Raw genomic sequence first — 15073 nt, forward strand, 5'->3', positions numbered from 1 at the left:
ACAACAATTTCCCACTCTCCACTCCCAGTAGGTCCTGGTAAGGACCTTTCTACTTGCTGCCTCCATGAATCCAGCAACCCTAGACTTTGTATAAGTAGAATCATATAGGAAATAATCTTGCCGTTTGTGATGAGATTATTTCACTTAGAATGTGATCAAGGTTCCTCCCTGCATTAGAACCTCCTCCTGGGTCAGAACCTCTTTCCTTTTTAAAGCTGCATAATGACTCCGTTGTGTATATGTCACATACACTCTTCATGAAAATCTCCACTGGTTTCCCCGCTGGCCAAGGGGGGTCTGGCGTACAGCACAGAGAACCCTACCCAATATTCTAATAACCTATATGGGAAATGAATCTGGAGAAGAATGGAGGTGTGCACATGTATAACTGAATCATCTTGTTGTAGAGCAGAGAGTGTCACAATACTGTAAATCAAATAAACTTCAATAAAACTTCAACAAACATAAGATAAAGCTGAGTAATACTCCCTTGTGAATATATGAGGAACCTCCATCTTGTTTCTCAAGTGGCTGGGCCATTTGACATTCCCACCACCTCAATGACACTCAATGACACTCCATTTTTGGCATTTGATAGTAGACATTCTAGGGGTGGCATCTTATTATGACATAAAAGAAATATCTTGATTTCCAAAGTACTTATACTACTTCCAAGTATTTCAGAGGTCAGGGGTGGGCGGCAGTAGCTGTGTTGTCACAGGACACATGTCCATGTTCTCCTTCCTTTGGTGCCACATTCTACATGCTTCCTACTAAACAGGCATTTCAGAGCTCACTGTACCTGCACTCCAGGAAGCATGTCTGCCTGAGCCTTTTTGCTCTTCATAAAGCTCTTGGTGCGGCGAAAAGTGGACAGCTACATGTCAAAGAATGAAATTCTGTTTCTCATTTCAAGATATGTATTTTTCTCAGCTTTCCTTGATGGCCAGATGATTATAGAGTATTTTAAAAAACACGCAAAATTTTTTTAAAAATCAGCAAGTCAAAGCAGAGGGCAGGATGGAAGCTTTGGGCACAGGGTCTACGTTGCCCTTGGCTATATGATTGGAGTAGAGTAACTGCTCAATAAATATTCTCTGAATTATGTTGACTTAGAAGAACCACAAGGAGGGACAGGAGCTTCTCTTGGGCATATGATCCAATCTCCAAAACACTCCCTGAAGGTCATACTTCTTTTAAGAAGCAGAAGAAAAGAGAAGAGATCAGAGCCCAGGAAGAGAGGGTCACTTCAAGGCTCCACCGTCACAGCAACCAGGCATGGGGTCTGCAGGAAGCTCTCCACACGCACGGACCTGTTTAGTCCTCACAACAGCTCCAGGGGTGGTACTGCGAGCTGCCCTGTGAGGGGGAGAAGCCTGAGGAGCACAGAGATGGGATCCGAGTCCCGTGCTCCTCCTCACTCTTCTCTACGGCCTCCCTGGTTCTACTCGCTGATGAATGGCTGAATTGTCAATGTCTCCCCAAAGCACCCACACACTCTCTAATTCTCAGAGCCCCACAGGTGCACAGAAAGCCCTCCTGGGAGATGATCATCTTTGAAAAGGTAGGTTTCTTACAGCAAAATGCCATTTAGACTATTACAATCCAGAAGTTCCCATTTTGGCTCAGCAGTAACGAACCCAACTAGCATCCTTGAGGATGTGGGCTCGATCTCTGACCCTACTCAGTGGTTAAGGATCGGCATTGCCATTAATTGTGGTGTAGGTCAAAGAAGTGGCTGGATCCTGCATTGCCTTGGCTGTGGTGTAGGCCAGCCAGCTGCAGCTGCGATTTGACCCCTAACTTGGGAACTTCTATGGGTCACAGATGCAGCCCTACCAAAAAAAAAAAAAAAAAAAGACTGTTACAATCTGTGTTTCAACATAAAAACCTATCAAGTGCTACTTAAGCTATTTCTCAGAATTTTCAGAATAATGTGGTTATCAGTGAATAAAACTGTGGCATCTGGGGAAGTTTCAGTCTAGAAATCTATCTGGATAAGTTATTCAAACACTCTCTCACACACACAAAAGAATGAACAAACAAAACAGCATCTAATGAAAATATCTGTGGAAACAGAATACGCATATATACACATATTACTGAATTACTTTGCCATACACCAGAAACTAACCCAACATTGTGAATCAACTATACCTAAATAAATGAATGAATGATGAATAAATGTCTACTAAAAATATCTCTACTGCGGAGGGGGAAGGATCAACTATTTCATTCAATTTTAAACCAGCAAATCATAAGCGATTAAACTTAGGTGCCTTATAAAAAGAACACGCGCATACCTGAGGTATGATTGACATTTTCTTCCTTAAATCATGAAGTCCAATTTCAGTTGTCAAGATCTTATCAATCCAGATTTTACCTTCAGGTTCTGACAATCTAAAAAGGGCAGAGATAAGGGAACTTTTTCCAGCTCCTGTTCTTCCCACAATGCCAACCTGCAAAGAGATCCAGGAGGGATTAACAATTAAGAATCTGCAAAAAATGGAGAGAAACCCTGGTTGTAGAAGACAATCCTAGTAGAAGATGAATTCTATATTGAGCATATGAATTCTATACTGAGTATAGCATATAAGTTTCTAAACGGTGGCACTGTTGACATCTTGGGCCACATAATTCATTCTAAGAGAGGTATAGGGGCCAGTCTCATAACCTGTGGGATGTTTAGCAGTATCTTTGGAATTTACCTACTAGATGCCAGAAACACCCCCCAAACTGTAGCAACCAAAAATGTCAGACATTGACAAATGCTCCGTGGTTGAGACCCCCTGGTCCCAAGAAGAGTTCAAAATAACAGAATCTGGAGTTCCCGTCATGGCTCAGAGGAAGCAAATCTGACTAGCATCCATGAGGACACAGGTTTGATCCCTGGCCTCCCTCAGTGGGTTAAGGATCTGGCATTGCTGTGGCTATGGTGTAGGCCAGTGGCTGCAGCTCTGATTTGACCCCTAGCCTTGGAATGTCCATATGCCACAGGTGTGGCCCTAAAAAAAGACATAAATAAATAAATAACAGAATCAATCTACTAGCAGTGGAAGGCCACCCGTTGTCTAAGTGGTCCATAAGAAGTCAGGTTTTAAAATTAGCTTTATTCCTATTGTCTCGGTTTCCTGAAACTTGAAAATTATATGAACACTTTTGCAGAGGTGTCAACAATTCAAATAAGAAATATTTTAGGAGTTTCCACCGTGGTGCGGTGGAAATGAATCTGACTAGGAATCATGAGGTTGCGGGTTCAATCCCTGGTCTCGCTCAGTAGGTTAAGGATCCAATGCTGCTGTGAGCTGTGGTATAGGTCGCCGACACAGCTTGGATCTGGCTTGCTGTGGCTGTGGTGTAGGCTGACAGCAACAGCTCCAATTAGACCCCTACCCTGGGAACCTCCATATGCCGCAGGTGCAGCCCTAAAAAGACAAAAGACAAAGACAAAAAAAAAAAAAAAAGAAGGATTCTACACAAACAACTATTTAGTTTCCCAAAGTACTATCATTTTAAAGAAATTATCCTTTGGTAGAGAAACTAAATCACTTCCAAATATTAAACATCTTAAATATCTGTTTTGAAAGGAGACATTTTTAAATTATAAAATGTGGGTCTCAGTGTCTTAAAAGACAGTAGGAGGTGGACAAAACACACATAATGAGATCAACAACAATAACACAAACAACATTTGCTGTTTATGTGGAAGCTTTCATCCGTGCAGATCAAAAGGTATTTTACAAACCAATTAATACTTATACTGGCCGCTTGGAATGATATATGTCAATTGTCAGTCTAATTATTAAAACCAAAGCACGGAGACATTAACTGCATTAACAAGAAGATCAAAGAATCAATATATATGCAGGTAAAATGCTAGTCAGAAATGAAAGTACAAAAAAAAAAGAAATGAAACTACACTGTAAAAACTAGCTTTCAGCTATGTACATGCAAACATCTATGCAGAAACGGGCCTTATTCTCTACCAATGCGCTTCTGCAACTCCAAATTCCCTGGGGGGAACGTCCCAGGCAATAATTTCATCTCTATTTAGGAATCAGAAATCCAAGAGGGGTTTAAGACATGCTTTCAATCATTTATGAATTATTTCAGTACATTTTAAAAACTCCCGACTTTAAACAGAACTAAATCTTTCAGCGATTTGGTTACTAGGAACTTGACCCATTTTCTTACTTGAATACCTCCAAAGTTTCAAAGTTTAGTCTCTAAAAATCAATCATGGCATTTGAAAACATAATTGATCTTCATAGAGATTAAATGTAAGAAAGGTGGCTTTAGTTGACTTAACGTTTCTGCGATTTTGTATCTTATGGCAAATCATAATTTAGATAATATAGACAGCCTACGTTTTGCATACAGGCAGGTCCTGGTGTGTATTCACGGCTCATATATTCTGTGTACTGGAAAACCTTCAATATATTGGAGATTTGCTTTCCAACCATTGTAATGAGGTGAATATTGCAAAATAAATCAAGTCATATGAATTTTTTCTTCCTCTGTACACATAAAACTTATGTTTATAAAATACTGTAGTGTACTAAATATCAACAGCATTATGTTTAAAACAACGTGCATCTTAATTTTCAAATACTTTACTGCTAAAAATGCTAACATCTTAACCATAATCAGTGTAAGCGAGTTTGAAAGGTTAGTAAGCACTAGCCATCACCAGAGCACTCCGAGACATTCTTAAGATGTTGACGCATTTTCTTCCTAGACTTGTGTATTTGTTCCTAAAGATAGAAGCTCATATATGTAAACAAACTGGAATATGAACAAACTGATGTCATCAGTTTTCATTCAGTATTTCATAAAAATACTTATTTTAATGGCCACATAATATTACAGAATGTGTGATCGTTTATTTAACAAACACCCTACTGGTAGATAACTAGGCAGTCTGCAAGATTTCTGCCATTATCAATAACTCTGTGTTAAATATCCAGGAAGCGAAATGTTTGCAAACAATGTTCATTATTTACTTACGATAAATTCTTAATGTGGAATTGTTGAGAAACAGGGATGAACATTTGTAAAGGAGACTCTTACATACGGCCAGCCTATCCGCAGAACTACGATACCATTATCCACTCCCCCCCGCTTTCCCTGCACACTGAAAACCTGGGTGTTATAACTTTAACTGCCATGTTTGATTCCAAAATCACAGAATCCTTTTCCCATGTGCTGGAGCGCACAACAGCTGCCAACTCCCTGCCTCCTGCATCTCCCGGTTCTGGTCCACAGGCTCTCACGTCTCAGATTAAACAACCAAAGGACAGCTCTGTGCCTGTCATTCCATCCCAAGAAGGCGCATCTGCTAACTGTCTCCACTAACCTCTCCACCCTTCACCTCCACGATCAGCTTCCTTGGCATCACCAGGTAGTGGGGAGGGCTGAACGTGACAATATGTGCTCTGCGCCTGGTAGGTTATCTCCCTGACATGCTCTGCAGGTGCCGAGTCCTTTACTCACTGAATCAAGTTGCTGTTGCTTATGTTGGTCCCCAAAATGCTTTTCACACACATTTCCACCAGCTGAAACCCTAGCCACATGTCACTAAGTCTGTCTCACACACCTAAGTCCTTGGAAATGCTCTCCTGGTCCCTTCATGTGGACTTTTCCAACACTAACAGATGGGACAGCATCTTTTAATAACCTTCGATAAAAACGGTGACCTTCTCTTACAAAGCGAATACAGCCCCTTGGTTCTTCGACTGGACTATATGAATTGACAGCAGTATTATTTGTTTTACCTGTGGTGTCCTGCACAGAAGAGGCTTCCATAGAAAGCTCAGGTTTCAAACTCAGGCAAGAGAAAATTTATTTTTAAAAAACCGTACTTATAGGTAAACAATAAGCTGGAGAGAGAGAGACATGGCAGATAAATCCTATAGCCATAAATATTAAGTGCAAATGGCCAAACCCCTGTTATCATGGGGCAAAGAACAGTTTCTGCAGTGCAGGTGGTTGTGGTCCTTTTACACAGCTATCTTTAGCCAGGCATTTACTCTGTCCTAGTCTCGCTGTTGGGAGCTTTATATGTCTTCCTCCTTTGTATAAATCAAGAATTACTTGCCATCAAAAATTGCCAATGGAAGACAAAAACTTTACTGGGAGGTCTTGTTCCAATGCCATTCGAGTCAAGAAGTCTGAGAGAAGCTGGGATTCTGTATTTCTAAGACATCCCTCTGCCTCCAGCGCCTGAGTCACAAGGAATTAGGAAGCTGGCAGGGGAAGTGGGACAGTCTGGGAGGGAGTGGAGGGGTCTCTGAGAAAACATTATGTAAAGTAGGAGAAAATGTAGGAAACTAATATTTTTGCACATTATAGCAAGGTCTAGTAAGCATCTGTAAAAATGTATTATCCAAGTAATAGCTCTGAGCAAGCAAAAAAAATAACAAACCAAAATCAATCTATCTCTAGAGCTGGAAAATGCTTTAAAATGGCCCAGTACTCTCTAAAATGATCAAATCAACCACAAAATCATCTAAATGAAAAACGCAGACAGTGTTCAGAATCTAACCAGGAAGACTAGGGTGCTATTTACCTCATTTTGGTTCTTTATTTTTGCTGGCTATTTCTTCCATGAATTAGAATTAGAAACGTGCATAGTACCTATTACATTTTCCCGCTGACTCTAACTTCCAGGAGTCAGGACAGCAGAGGAAATGCTGGAAAGAGAACCAAGCCCTATTTCTGCTGCTCACACTCCCCGACAGCAAAGGGGTGTTCTGGATAAAGGGGCTAGGACAGGTGTGCAGGAAAGGAAGCCAGGATATACACGGGGGAGGGAAACCGCTTCATGACTATGCTGCCCGGAGTTCCCACTGTGGCTCAGTGGGTTAAGAACCAAACATAGTGTCCATGAGGGATGTGAGTTTGATCCCTGGCCTCACCCAGTGGGTTAAGGATCTGTCATGAGCTGCAGTGTAGGTCACAGATGCGTCTGGGATCTGGCGTTGGTGTAGGCTGGCAGCTATAGCTTCGATTTGGCCCCCTAGCCTGGGATCTTCTATATGCCACGGTGTGGCCCTAAAAAGCAAAAAAAAAAAAAAAAAAAAAGATTACACTGCCCAGGTACAACCTCCAAACACAGAAATGAAGCTAATGGTGGTATTATGGGGTGAACCAAGCCAGAAAACCAAGTTACCTTAGTTATTAATTGGTCTCCAAATTCAGGTTTCCCTCAAACATTTTAGAATCTCAGGTGGCGCTATAATTTGGGGGTATAACACGGAAGAATACAAATCTATTATGTCCCTAAGTTGTGCTACAGAGTTTCTTAGATAATTCATGTTTTATGGCTTTGGGGGAAAATATGAGTGCAAATTAACACAATTACATTTACAACAAGAAATCGGATGGACACATGTCTGAGAGGAAGCAAACGTTCTTCCAGGGCTCTCGGCGACAGGACTGGGTCAAGAAGGGCAGTTAACATTTTCCTCACACACGAGTCCTCACCTTCTTCCTGACCTACAATGCAACTGGAAATGACGAGGAGCCAGTTCTTGCCCGGTGACCGAAGCTTTGCGCCCTGGGTATCACTTCGGAATTAAACTGAGTATTTATTCTTTCATGGCACAAAGGTATCATTAACTCAATTATGATTATAGTCCACTAGGTGACATAATGGAAGAGGAAGAGAGAGTTTTAAAGAGCAGTTCTTAAAGTATCTAACATGTCTAGGAAAACAGCTCTTTGTGTAGTTGTGTGTGTGTGTTGGTTACTGGTTGCGCACACCTGTGTGACTCACTCTCCCAGCTAGCAGTCCCTCCCCGCCCCTTCTGTGCCCTGCAGAATGACACTTCCTGGGGAACAAAGTTGAAAATAAGATGCTCACTGATCTTAAGAAGCCTCAGCCGCTGTGGGCTACAGACTCCCAATGCAAAGCATGTCATTGGGAGTTCCCGTTCTTGCGCAGCAGAAACGAATCCGACTGGGAACCATGAGGTTGCAGGTTCGATCCCTGGCCTCGCTCAGTGGGTTAAGATCTGGCGTTGCCGTGAGCTGTGGTGTAGGTCACAGACGCGGCTCAGATCTGGCGTTGCTGTGGCTGTGGTGTAGGCTGGCAGCTACCGCTCAGATTCAACCCCTAGTCTGGGAACCTCCATATGCCGCGGGTGCGGCCCTAAAAAGACAAGAGACAAAAGACCAAAAAAAAAAAAAAAAAAAAAAAAAAAGGCAAAGCATGCCATAGAGGGTACCTTTTAATTGTGGCAAAATATACATAAAACATAAACAACATAAAATTTACCAACTTAATCATGTTTAAGTGGACAGGTCAACGTTAAGTTCATTCACTTGCTGTCCCTCCAGAATATTTTTTGCCTTGTAAAACTGAACTTCTGTATTCATTAAACATCAAATCCCCATTACCTCGTACCAGCCAACCATCATTCTACTTTCTTTCTTTGTGCATCCAGCTCCTCTAAGAACCTCATACACAGGGAATCATACAGTAGTGGTGGCTTTGTGTCTGACTATTTCATTTGACATGATGTCCTCAAGGTTTCTCTAAAGGTCGGAATTTTCTTCCTTTTTAAGGCTGAATAGTAGTTCATTGTGAAAACATATGACATGCTGTTAATACATTCATCTGTCACTGTCATCACGGACACTTGGGTTGCTTCTAAGGTTTGGCTGCATAAACATGGGTGTACCACAAATGCTAATTTAAAAGAATATATAAGATCCTGTGGGAGTTCCCGTAGTGGCTCAGTGGTAACAAATCTGACTAGTATCCAGGAAGACGATCCCCAGCCTTGCTAAGTGGGTTAAGGATGCAGCGTTGCTGTGAGCTGTGTGTAGGTCGCAGAGTGGCTTGGATCCCACATTGCTGTGGTTGTGGTGTGGCCAGAAGCTATAGCTCTCGTTCCACCCCTAGCCTAGGACCCTACATGTGCCATGGGTGTGGCCCTAAAAAATAAGACAAAAAAATAAAAAAAAAAAAAAAGATCCCATGGAAGCAGAGAGGGTCTTAAGGGGGCAGAAGCATTGTGACTGAAAATGAGGACACATTCACCAGCCAGGCTACAGAAGAGAAGGGGGGGGGCAGCTGTGCACTCTGGGGGCTGGGAATTGGCAGTGCTTTGGGAAACCTACCACTCTCTGAGCCCACAAGGTGTAGGAATGTTAGGACTCAAAACACGCAAGTTAGGCGGGGAGGAGCGTCCTACTGCCCCATCTGCCCTGGTTTAGTTTCTTCTTCAAGACCCTGCCCTGGTGCCAGCCAAGGGCCCACGCTGAGTGTGACATGGACGCTGGCAGGACGAGGTCACACACCCCTGTGCCATCTCCCGCCTCTATCTTCCCCGATCCTCTGGGGGGCAAGTCTCTGGGCCCTGCCTCCAGCGGGGGGCCCTGGTTCCTCCCCCCCGACTGAGTCATGATTTGGGGCTCTTGTCTGATGGCCACAAGCTGGCCCCTGAGCCCCTGCTGGCATGGATCCGGGGCTACGCTATGGTTTCAGCAGCAGCTCACCCAGGACAGTAAGGCTGAAGCATCTGGTTTGTAGTTCAGAAATACAAAGAAAGACTGGAAAGGAAGGAGGCAGAGACTAGGAGCTAGGGTTGACCTCTAAGACTGAATAAACAATCAGATGTCAATCATAATATCCTAGATTGGGTTAACTTTCAGGTCTGGAGCCCACCAAGCCCTATCAGGCAGCTCAGACACAGGGAAAGGAATGCCAGTGTTCCCATTTCATAGTCAGTTTCCAAGAATAATTCACCTATGATGTCACTGATCTAATCTGCACCCAAGAGGGACCAAGAGTCCCCATGACACACCAAGGAGGAAGCTGGTGCTCAACATTTAGCTGGACTATTAAAGAGGCAAATGGCATAAACAAACCTTTTCTCTTGATTTGATGAGTGCTGTCAGGTGCTTCAATACCAGAGGTCCATCTAAGCTGTAGGAAAAGTTCACATTATCAAAGACAATCACTCCTTCATGGGGCCAGGTCGGTGGTGGGCGTTTCTGGTACTCCCAGGGGGCTTCTTTTTCCAGGTCTGTATATTCAATCACTCTTTCTACTGAAATCATCTGAAAGACATGACATCACGTGAGTTAGGAATAGAGGGGCTTATTTATGGATGTCCAGAGACTGTAAATGAGATATTCTGCATTTATATCTTTATAACCGCTTTGATATAGTTTGGAATATCTCAAGTCTTAGCAACTCTAACAGATGGAAGTAGTAGTTTGATGGGGACACTAATGATTAATTTAATTTATTTACTTCTTGCTCTTTAGGTGGGCTATGGAAGTTCCCAGGCTAAGGGTCAAATTGGAGCTTCAGCTGCTGGCCTACACCATAGCCATAGCAATGACGGATTTGAACTATGCCTGCGACCTACACACACCACAACTCACAGCAACGCTGGATCCTTAACCCACTGAGTGAGGCCAGAGATAAAACCTGCATCCTCATGGATACTAGTCAGCTTCGTTACTGCTGAGCCACAATAGGAACTCCAACACTGATGACTTTCATTAGGCTACCTCCTTCAACTAAAATAACTAAAGAACTGAACACTAAGGTTTCAGAGATTCAGTTTTCACAACAGAACTTTATCAGAGAAAATACGTGTGGATACCAACCAGGAGCCCTTTGCTAGAGAAGGACCATCTGCTATAGATGAAAAGAACTGGATGGTCATTAAACCTCATTTTAATCATCAGTTACTTTATTAGAAAATGAAAGTGAATAAAATGGTATTTTTCATTTTCATTGTTTTTCTCTCTTTAGGAGAAGATGCAGGTATCCAAAAAAAGGAGGTAATTTACACACTGACTAAGGCACCTCCGACAGTACATTCTGAGGCGGGGCTCATCCTACCGTAAAAAGAGGGACGCCAGCAAAGTCAGGCGTTCAACACATATAAGAATAAATCCTAATATGGGGGGTGCGGGGAGGAGGAGATTCCTATTAATTGAACAAACGACCTCAAAATACTGAATTGTTTTTCTCCAAAAATGAGGAAGTAACCATAAAGAAACAAAAATAAACCAGTCCCTAAGAAATGAGCTCATATCCTCTCCAGAACCTCCCTCCCACCGAGACATTTATTATATTTGAAGACAGTTTGTGATGAATATAAAACCTGCTGACATGGCATCCAGAAGACTGAGAAAAAGATGTATATATTTTATTTTACATTAACTTTAAACAGATGGGAGTCTGTTAGCTACAATGGAAAATAACGGTTTCAGCTATTTTACGTGAGAACTGCATGCAGGTCGTTCAATAGAAAGAAGAATTGAAAAAGCCAGGAAGGCTACGATAGACATCACCATGTTCTCCACTTCGGCGCTTTGCCTGACGCACCACTGGAACATGCCCATGAGCGAGAGGGCGTAGGACAGCGCCAGGCCCACCTGCCCGGCATCCAAAGCTGCAAGAGAAGAAGCAGAAGAAGAATAACATCAAGGCCACGCTTACCCTCAAGCCCGGCCACTTCCATCACTTTACCAAGACTCCCTTGCGATTTTTAAATCATGTGCGTATGACAATAGCATTACTTGTACTTTGACTATCTACGGATGGACTCGATGATACGAAGGGGAAAAAAAAAGAAAAACAGACCAAAAAATCCAAATCGGAAGAATGCAGAAAGCTATTCAATACACTTGCACAGCACCACACAGGTGGGGGAATCGTGTTATTATTCAGACTTGCGTCATTATGGTCTCACTGATAATCTCACTTTCTACGTCCAAAGTAGCCGCAGCTGGAAACCACGAAAAACAAGGCAATGGGTTCTAAGAACACCAGTGCTTTGAAAACTAAAATAATACTCTTGACTGTTCCATTATTCAAGATTGTAATTCTGGGTTGTTATGACGGAATAGTTAGGGACGGTGACTTCATGCCAGGCGCGTCAACGCCTGCTCTTCTGGTACCCACAGCAGTGAGGGCAGTGTTTTCTCTTAGAGAATCTTTCTCACCTCAGTCTATCAGGCACTTGCAACCGCAAGATCCAAGCAGCGCTTCAGCTGAATCCTAAAGCGCTGAACCTACACAAAAAGCAAGTGTGCTTCTCTCCTCCCAAATATGGTCAGTTTGCTAAACTGGTGTAGACCTCGACCCACTCAAAAAAGATAAAAGGATAAAAGGTGTGCTTAAGACCCAAATGACTCCTCCGCCTGAGCCCCACACTACCAATGCCTGAACACATGTCATGGGGACCATACAGCCTCTGATGTTCGACTAGGTAGCAAAAGTTTCCCTTAATAACTGTAAATGCAGTTATATAAACTGCGATCGTAGCACAGTTATTCACATCTGTACTCACTTTTTGACAGAATCAGGGACCCGAAGGCAACAACAATGACAAACATGGCACAGATGGCATCCAGACGCACGGCGAACCATCGGGACGTGGTCAGAAACAAGAACCAGGCCTCTGGATTTGTGAAGCGGAATAAGGAGAGTGAATAAGCAGAAACACCATCTTAACCGCTTTGAGTAGGGGAGAGCTCTGTGCTAGGTTGAGCGACAGAAGATTGTGACACAAAGTAGGACAGCCAAGTTGAACATGTGAGGAGCCTGAAGAGTCCAAAAAGCAAGATTTTGACACAAGAGGACATGTGGGACACAGAGGAATCAGGCCAGGGGCCTTGTGAGACGCAAGCACGGGAGACTTCAACCCACGGGGTATAAACAGAAATATAACTGTAATAAAGAACACGGACAAACGGTACAATGGGTACATTCGCTGCAGGGCTGGGCCTCGGTGTCAGGCTTATCCTCTCATAGTGGCAACCGTTCCCAGTTCTCTGAGAGCAGAGCGCAGCAGCTAACAGGATCTGCACGTGGCTTGCAAAATGCCTTTCTTAAGCTCGAAATACAATAAAGATTGGAAAGGTGGGCCAGGATTTTTACAGACTTAGGGGAAATTCTGAAATTTCTACCTAAGGAAAAAATATCACTGCTGCAAAGAATAACATACATCAAGTGGGCGGAAACTCGGACTATGAGGCAGTTCTTTTCCTCAGTCACTTAGGCCACCTTGCATGCTTTGCAAAGAGAGGGGCAAACTACAACCTGGGGCCAGGAATAGCCCATCACCTACTTTTGCAAATAAACTTTTACTGGAACACAGCCATGGCCATTTGTATTATGTTTGCCTTGCTTTTCTGCAACCTGATTAGATACAACAGAGACAGGGTGGCACACAAAGCCTAAAATGTTTACTTTACTGTCTGGATCTTTTAAAAAAAAAAGGGTTACTGAATGCTGCAACAGGGTCCACAAAGCAACAGGGCACCATGATGCAAGGACCGTGCAAACCAGTCAGGGGAGTAAAATAGCGGTGTGACTGGGGACACGGAGGGAACGGAGAAGATGCTTTGAGGAAGGGGTGGGGGAGGATGTGCAGAGGCAGGCAGCGCAGAGAGAGAGCCACCTGAGAAGGAGGTCAAGCCGCAGAAGGCAGCATATCCCAACTCTTGAAATTATTTCTAGAAACGTACAGACCTGAGTGCAAATCCTGGTGAGCGTCGAACAGCTCCTGAAACCTCTGTTCAGCTTTGAACGCCCGGATGGTCCAGAGTCCCTGGAGAGAAGACGATAAGTGCGAAAACACCGGGCTCCGTGCTGGGGAAGCAGAGACACGACAGAGAAGGTCAGGGAGCCTGGATGCCAGGAAACAAACGACCTCCCCCACCCTGGGGTCGCAATTCCCACCAAAGGGCACACCGGGAGCTTCCTGGGGGGCTGCCTGGAGGAGGAGGGATTACACCCCTTCTGGAAAGGAAGTAGATACAGAGAACTATGGAACACAATATACCTCTTTCTTGGCTTGGTTTCTAGAAAGTTAGTATTAATTTGCAGCAACCATCCAGTCAAGGTTTCTGACATAAACATTGTCCAGATAACTTCTTTTAAACATAACAATTCTACTTCATGATTTTGTCTTAATAATGATGGTTATTTATTAATATTTTTACTAATTACAGCATAAATGGAAGCTAGTTTGCATTGTCATCCCAGAGGGCCCAGGTGCTCACTTGTAGCTTCCAGGCGTTTCACATCTCGTGATGTCTGTAAGAAATATCTCCGAAGAACAAAGAAAATGATGCCAAGGGGAATCAGAGGAATCGCAATCCAAGGAATCACCGCCACCGCGACTCCCACCACACCCATCACTTGTAGAAATGTCTGAAATAAAGAAAATAGATACAGAGCCCTCTCTATCAAACATTCTTATCAAAAATAAGTGTTAATGGGTTGATTTTTTTAGGCTTAAACTCCTTTCCACCAAAGGCAAGTCTGAAAAGTAGGGGATGCGTTCCTATCCAAGAAAAAAAACAAAAATTTAGGTGGTCCTCATGTTTATTGCAAGCTTACTATGTGCCAAACATGATTTTTAACAGATGGACTATTTCAGACTCAGACAGCAGGACCTGAGTTCCAAATTATGAACCAGTAGGTATTACTAGAGCAAGCAGGTAACACAGATGAGGAATCCAAAAGCCTCAACTATACCTGTATGGATAAAGAAAGGGTTAATTGCAAATTCCAAGACCAGGAAAGGGAGAAAAATTCAAATGTAGACCTCTGGAAATGAGAATTCCTCTTTCTAGGTTGGGTTTTTTTGGTTTGTTTGTTTTTGTTTTTTCTTTGCGTACTTAACATTTGCTGAATGTGCAGGGCTGTGCATTCAATACTTCACTCCTGTGAACTCACCATTCCTCGCAGTACCCTTACTAGTAATAGTCCAGTCTCATTTTATAGATGGAGACACTGAGGCACTGGGAGAGGAAAAGCAACTTGATTGAGACCACAAAGCAGAAGCCATGGATCTCAGGAACCCACGTCAGAAGCCATTATGATAAACATAAACTTGACCCCGACATACAGGGCAACCTTCTATCATTGTGCTATGTATTTTAAATATTCATTTCAAACAATTCTTGGGTGAAACCTTTCTCCTGAAAATACGCAATGATCTTTCACAACTCAGAGCCATTCGTATATGTATGTATATGTGTGTGTGTATACATATTTCTTTGCTTTTTAGGGCTTCACCTGTGGCATATTGAG

The 15073-nt window shown here is 43.0% G+C and overlaps 1 protein-coding gene across 2 annotated transcripts in view; it reads right to left on the reverse strand.

The window, feature by feature from the left end:
• The window catches only part of ABCC4 (ATP binding cassette subfamily C member 4), a 220683-nt gene that overhangs the window by 34734 nt on the left and 170876 nt on the right, over positions 1 to 15073 (reverse strand). For both annotated transcript variants that reach the window (XM_021065787.1, XM_021065786.1), the window contains 6 exons: positions 14038 to 14188; positions 13505 to 13624; positions 12321 to 12431; positions 11320 to 11420; positions 9877 to 10068; positions 2304 to 2459 (listed from right to left, as the gene is read on the reverse strand). In XM_021065787.1, the coding sequence (XP_020921446.1) occupies positions 2304 to 2459; positions 9877 to 10068; positions 11320 to 11420; positions 12321 to 12431; positions 13505 to 13624; positions 14038 to 14188 (831 nt within the window). The remainder of the gene's footprint in view (positions 1 to 2303; positions 2460 to 9876; positions 10069 to 11319; positions 11421 to 12320; positions 12432 to 13504; positions 13625 to 14037; positions 14189 to 15073) is intronic.

This window comes from Sus scrofa, chromosome 11 (genome assembly GCF_000003025.6).
Source record: "Sus scrofa isolate TJ Tabasco breed Duroc chromosome 11, Sscrofa11.1, whole genome shotgun sequence".
Lineage (NCBI taxonomy): Eukaryota > Metazoa > Chordata > Mammalia > Artiodactyla > Suidae > Sus > Sus scrofa.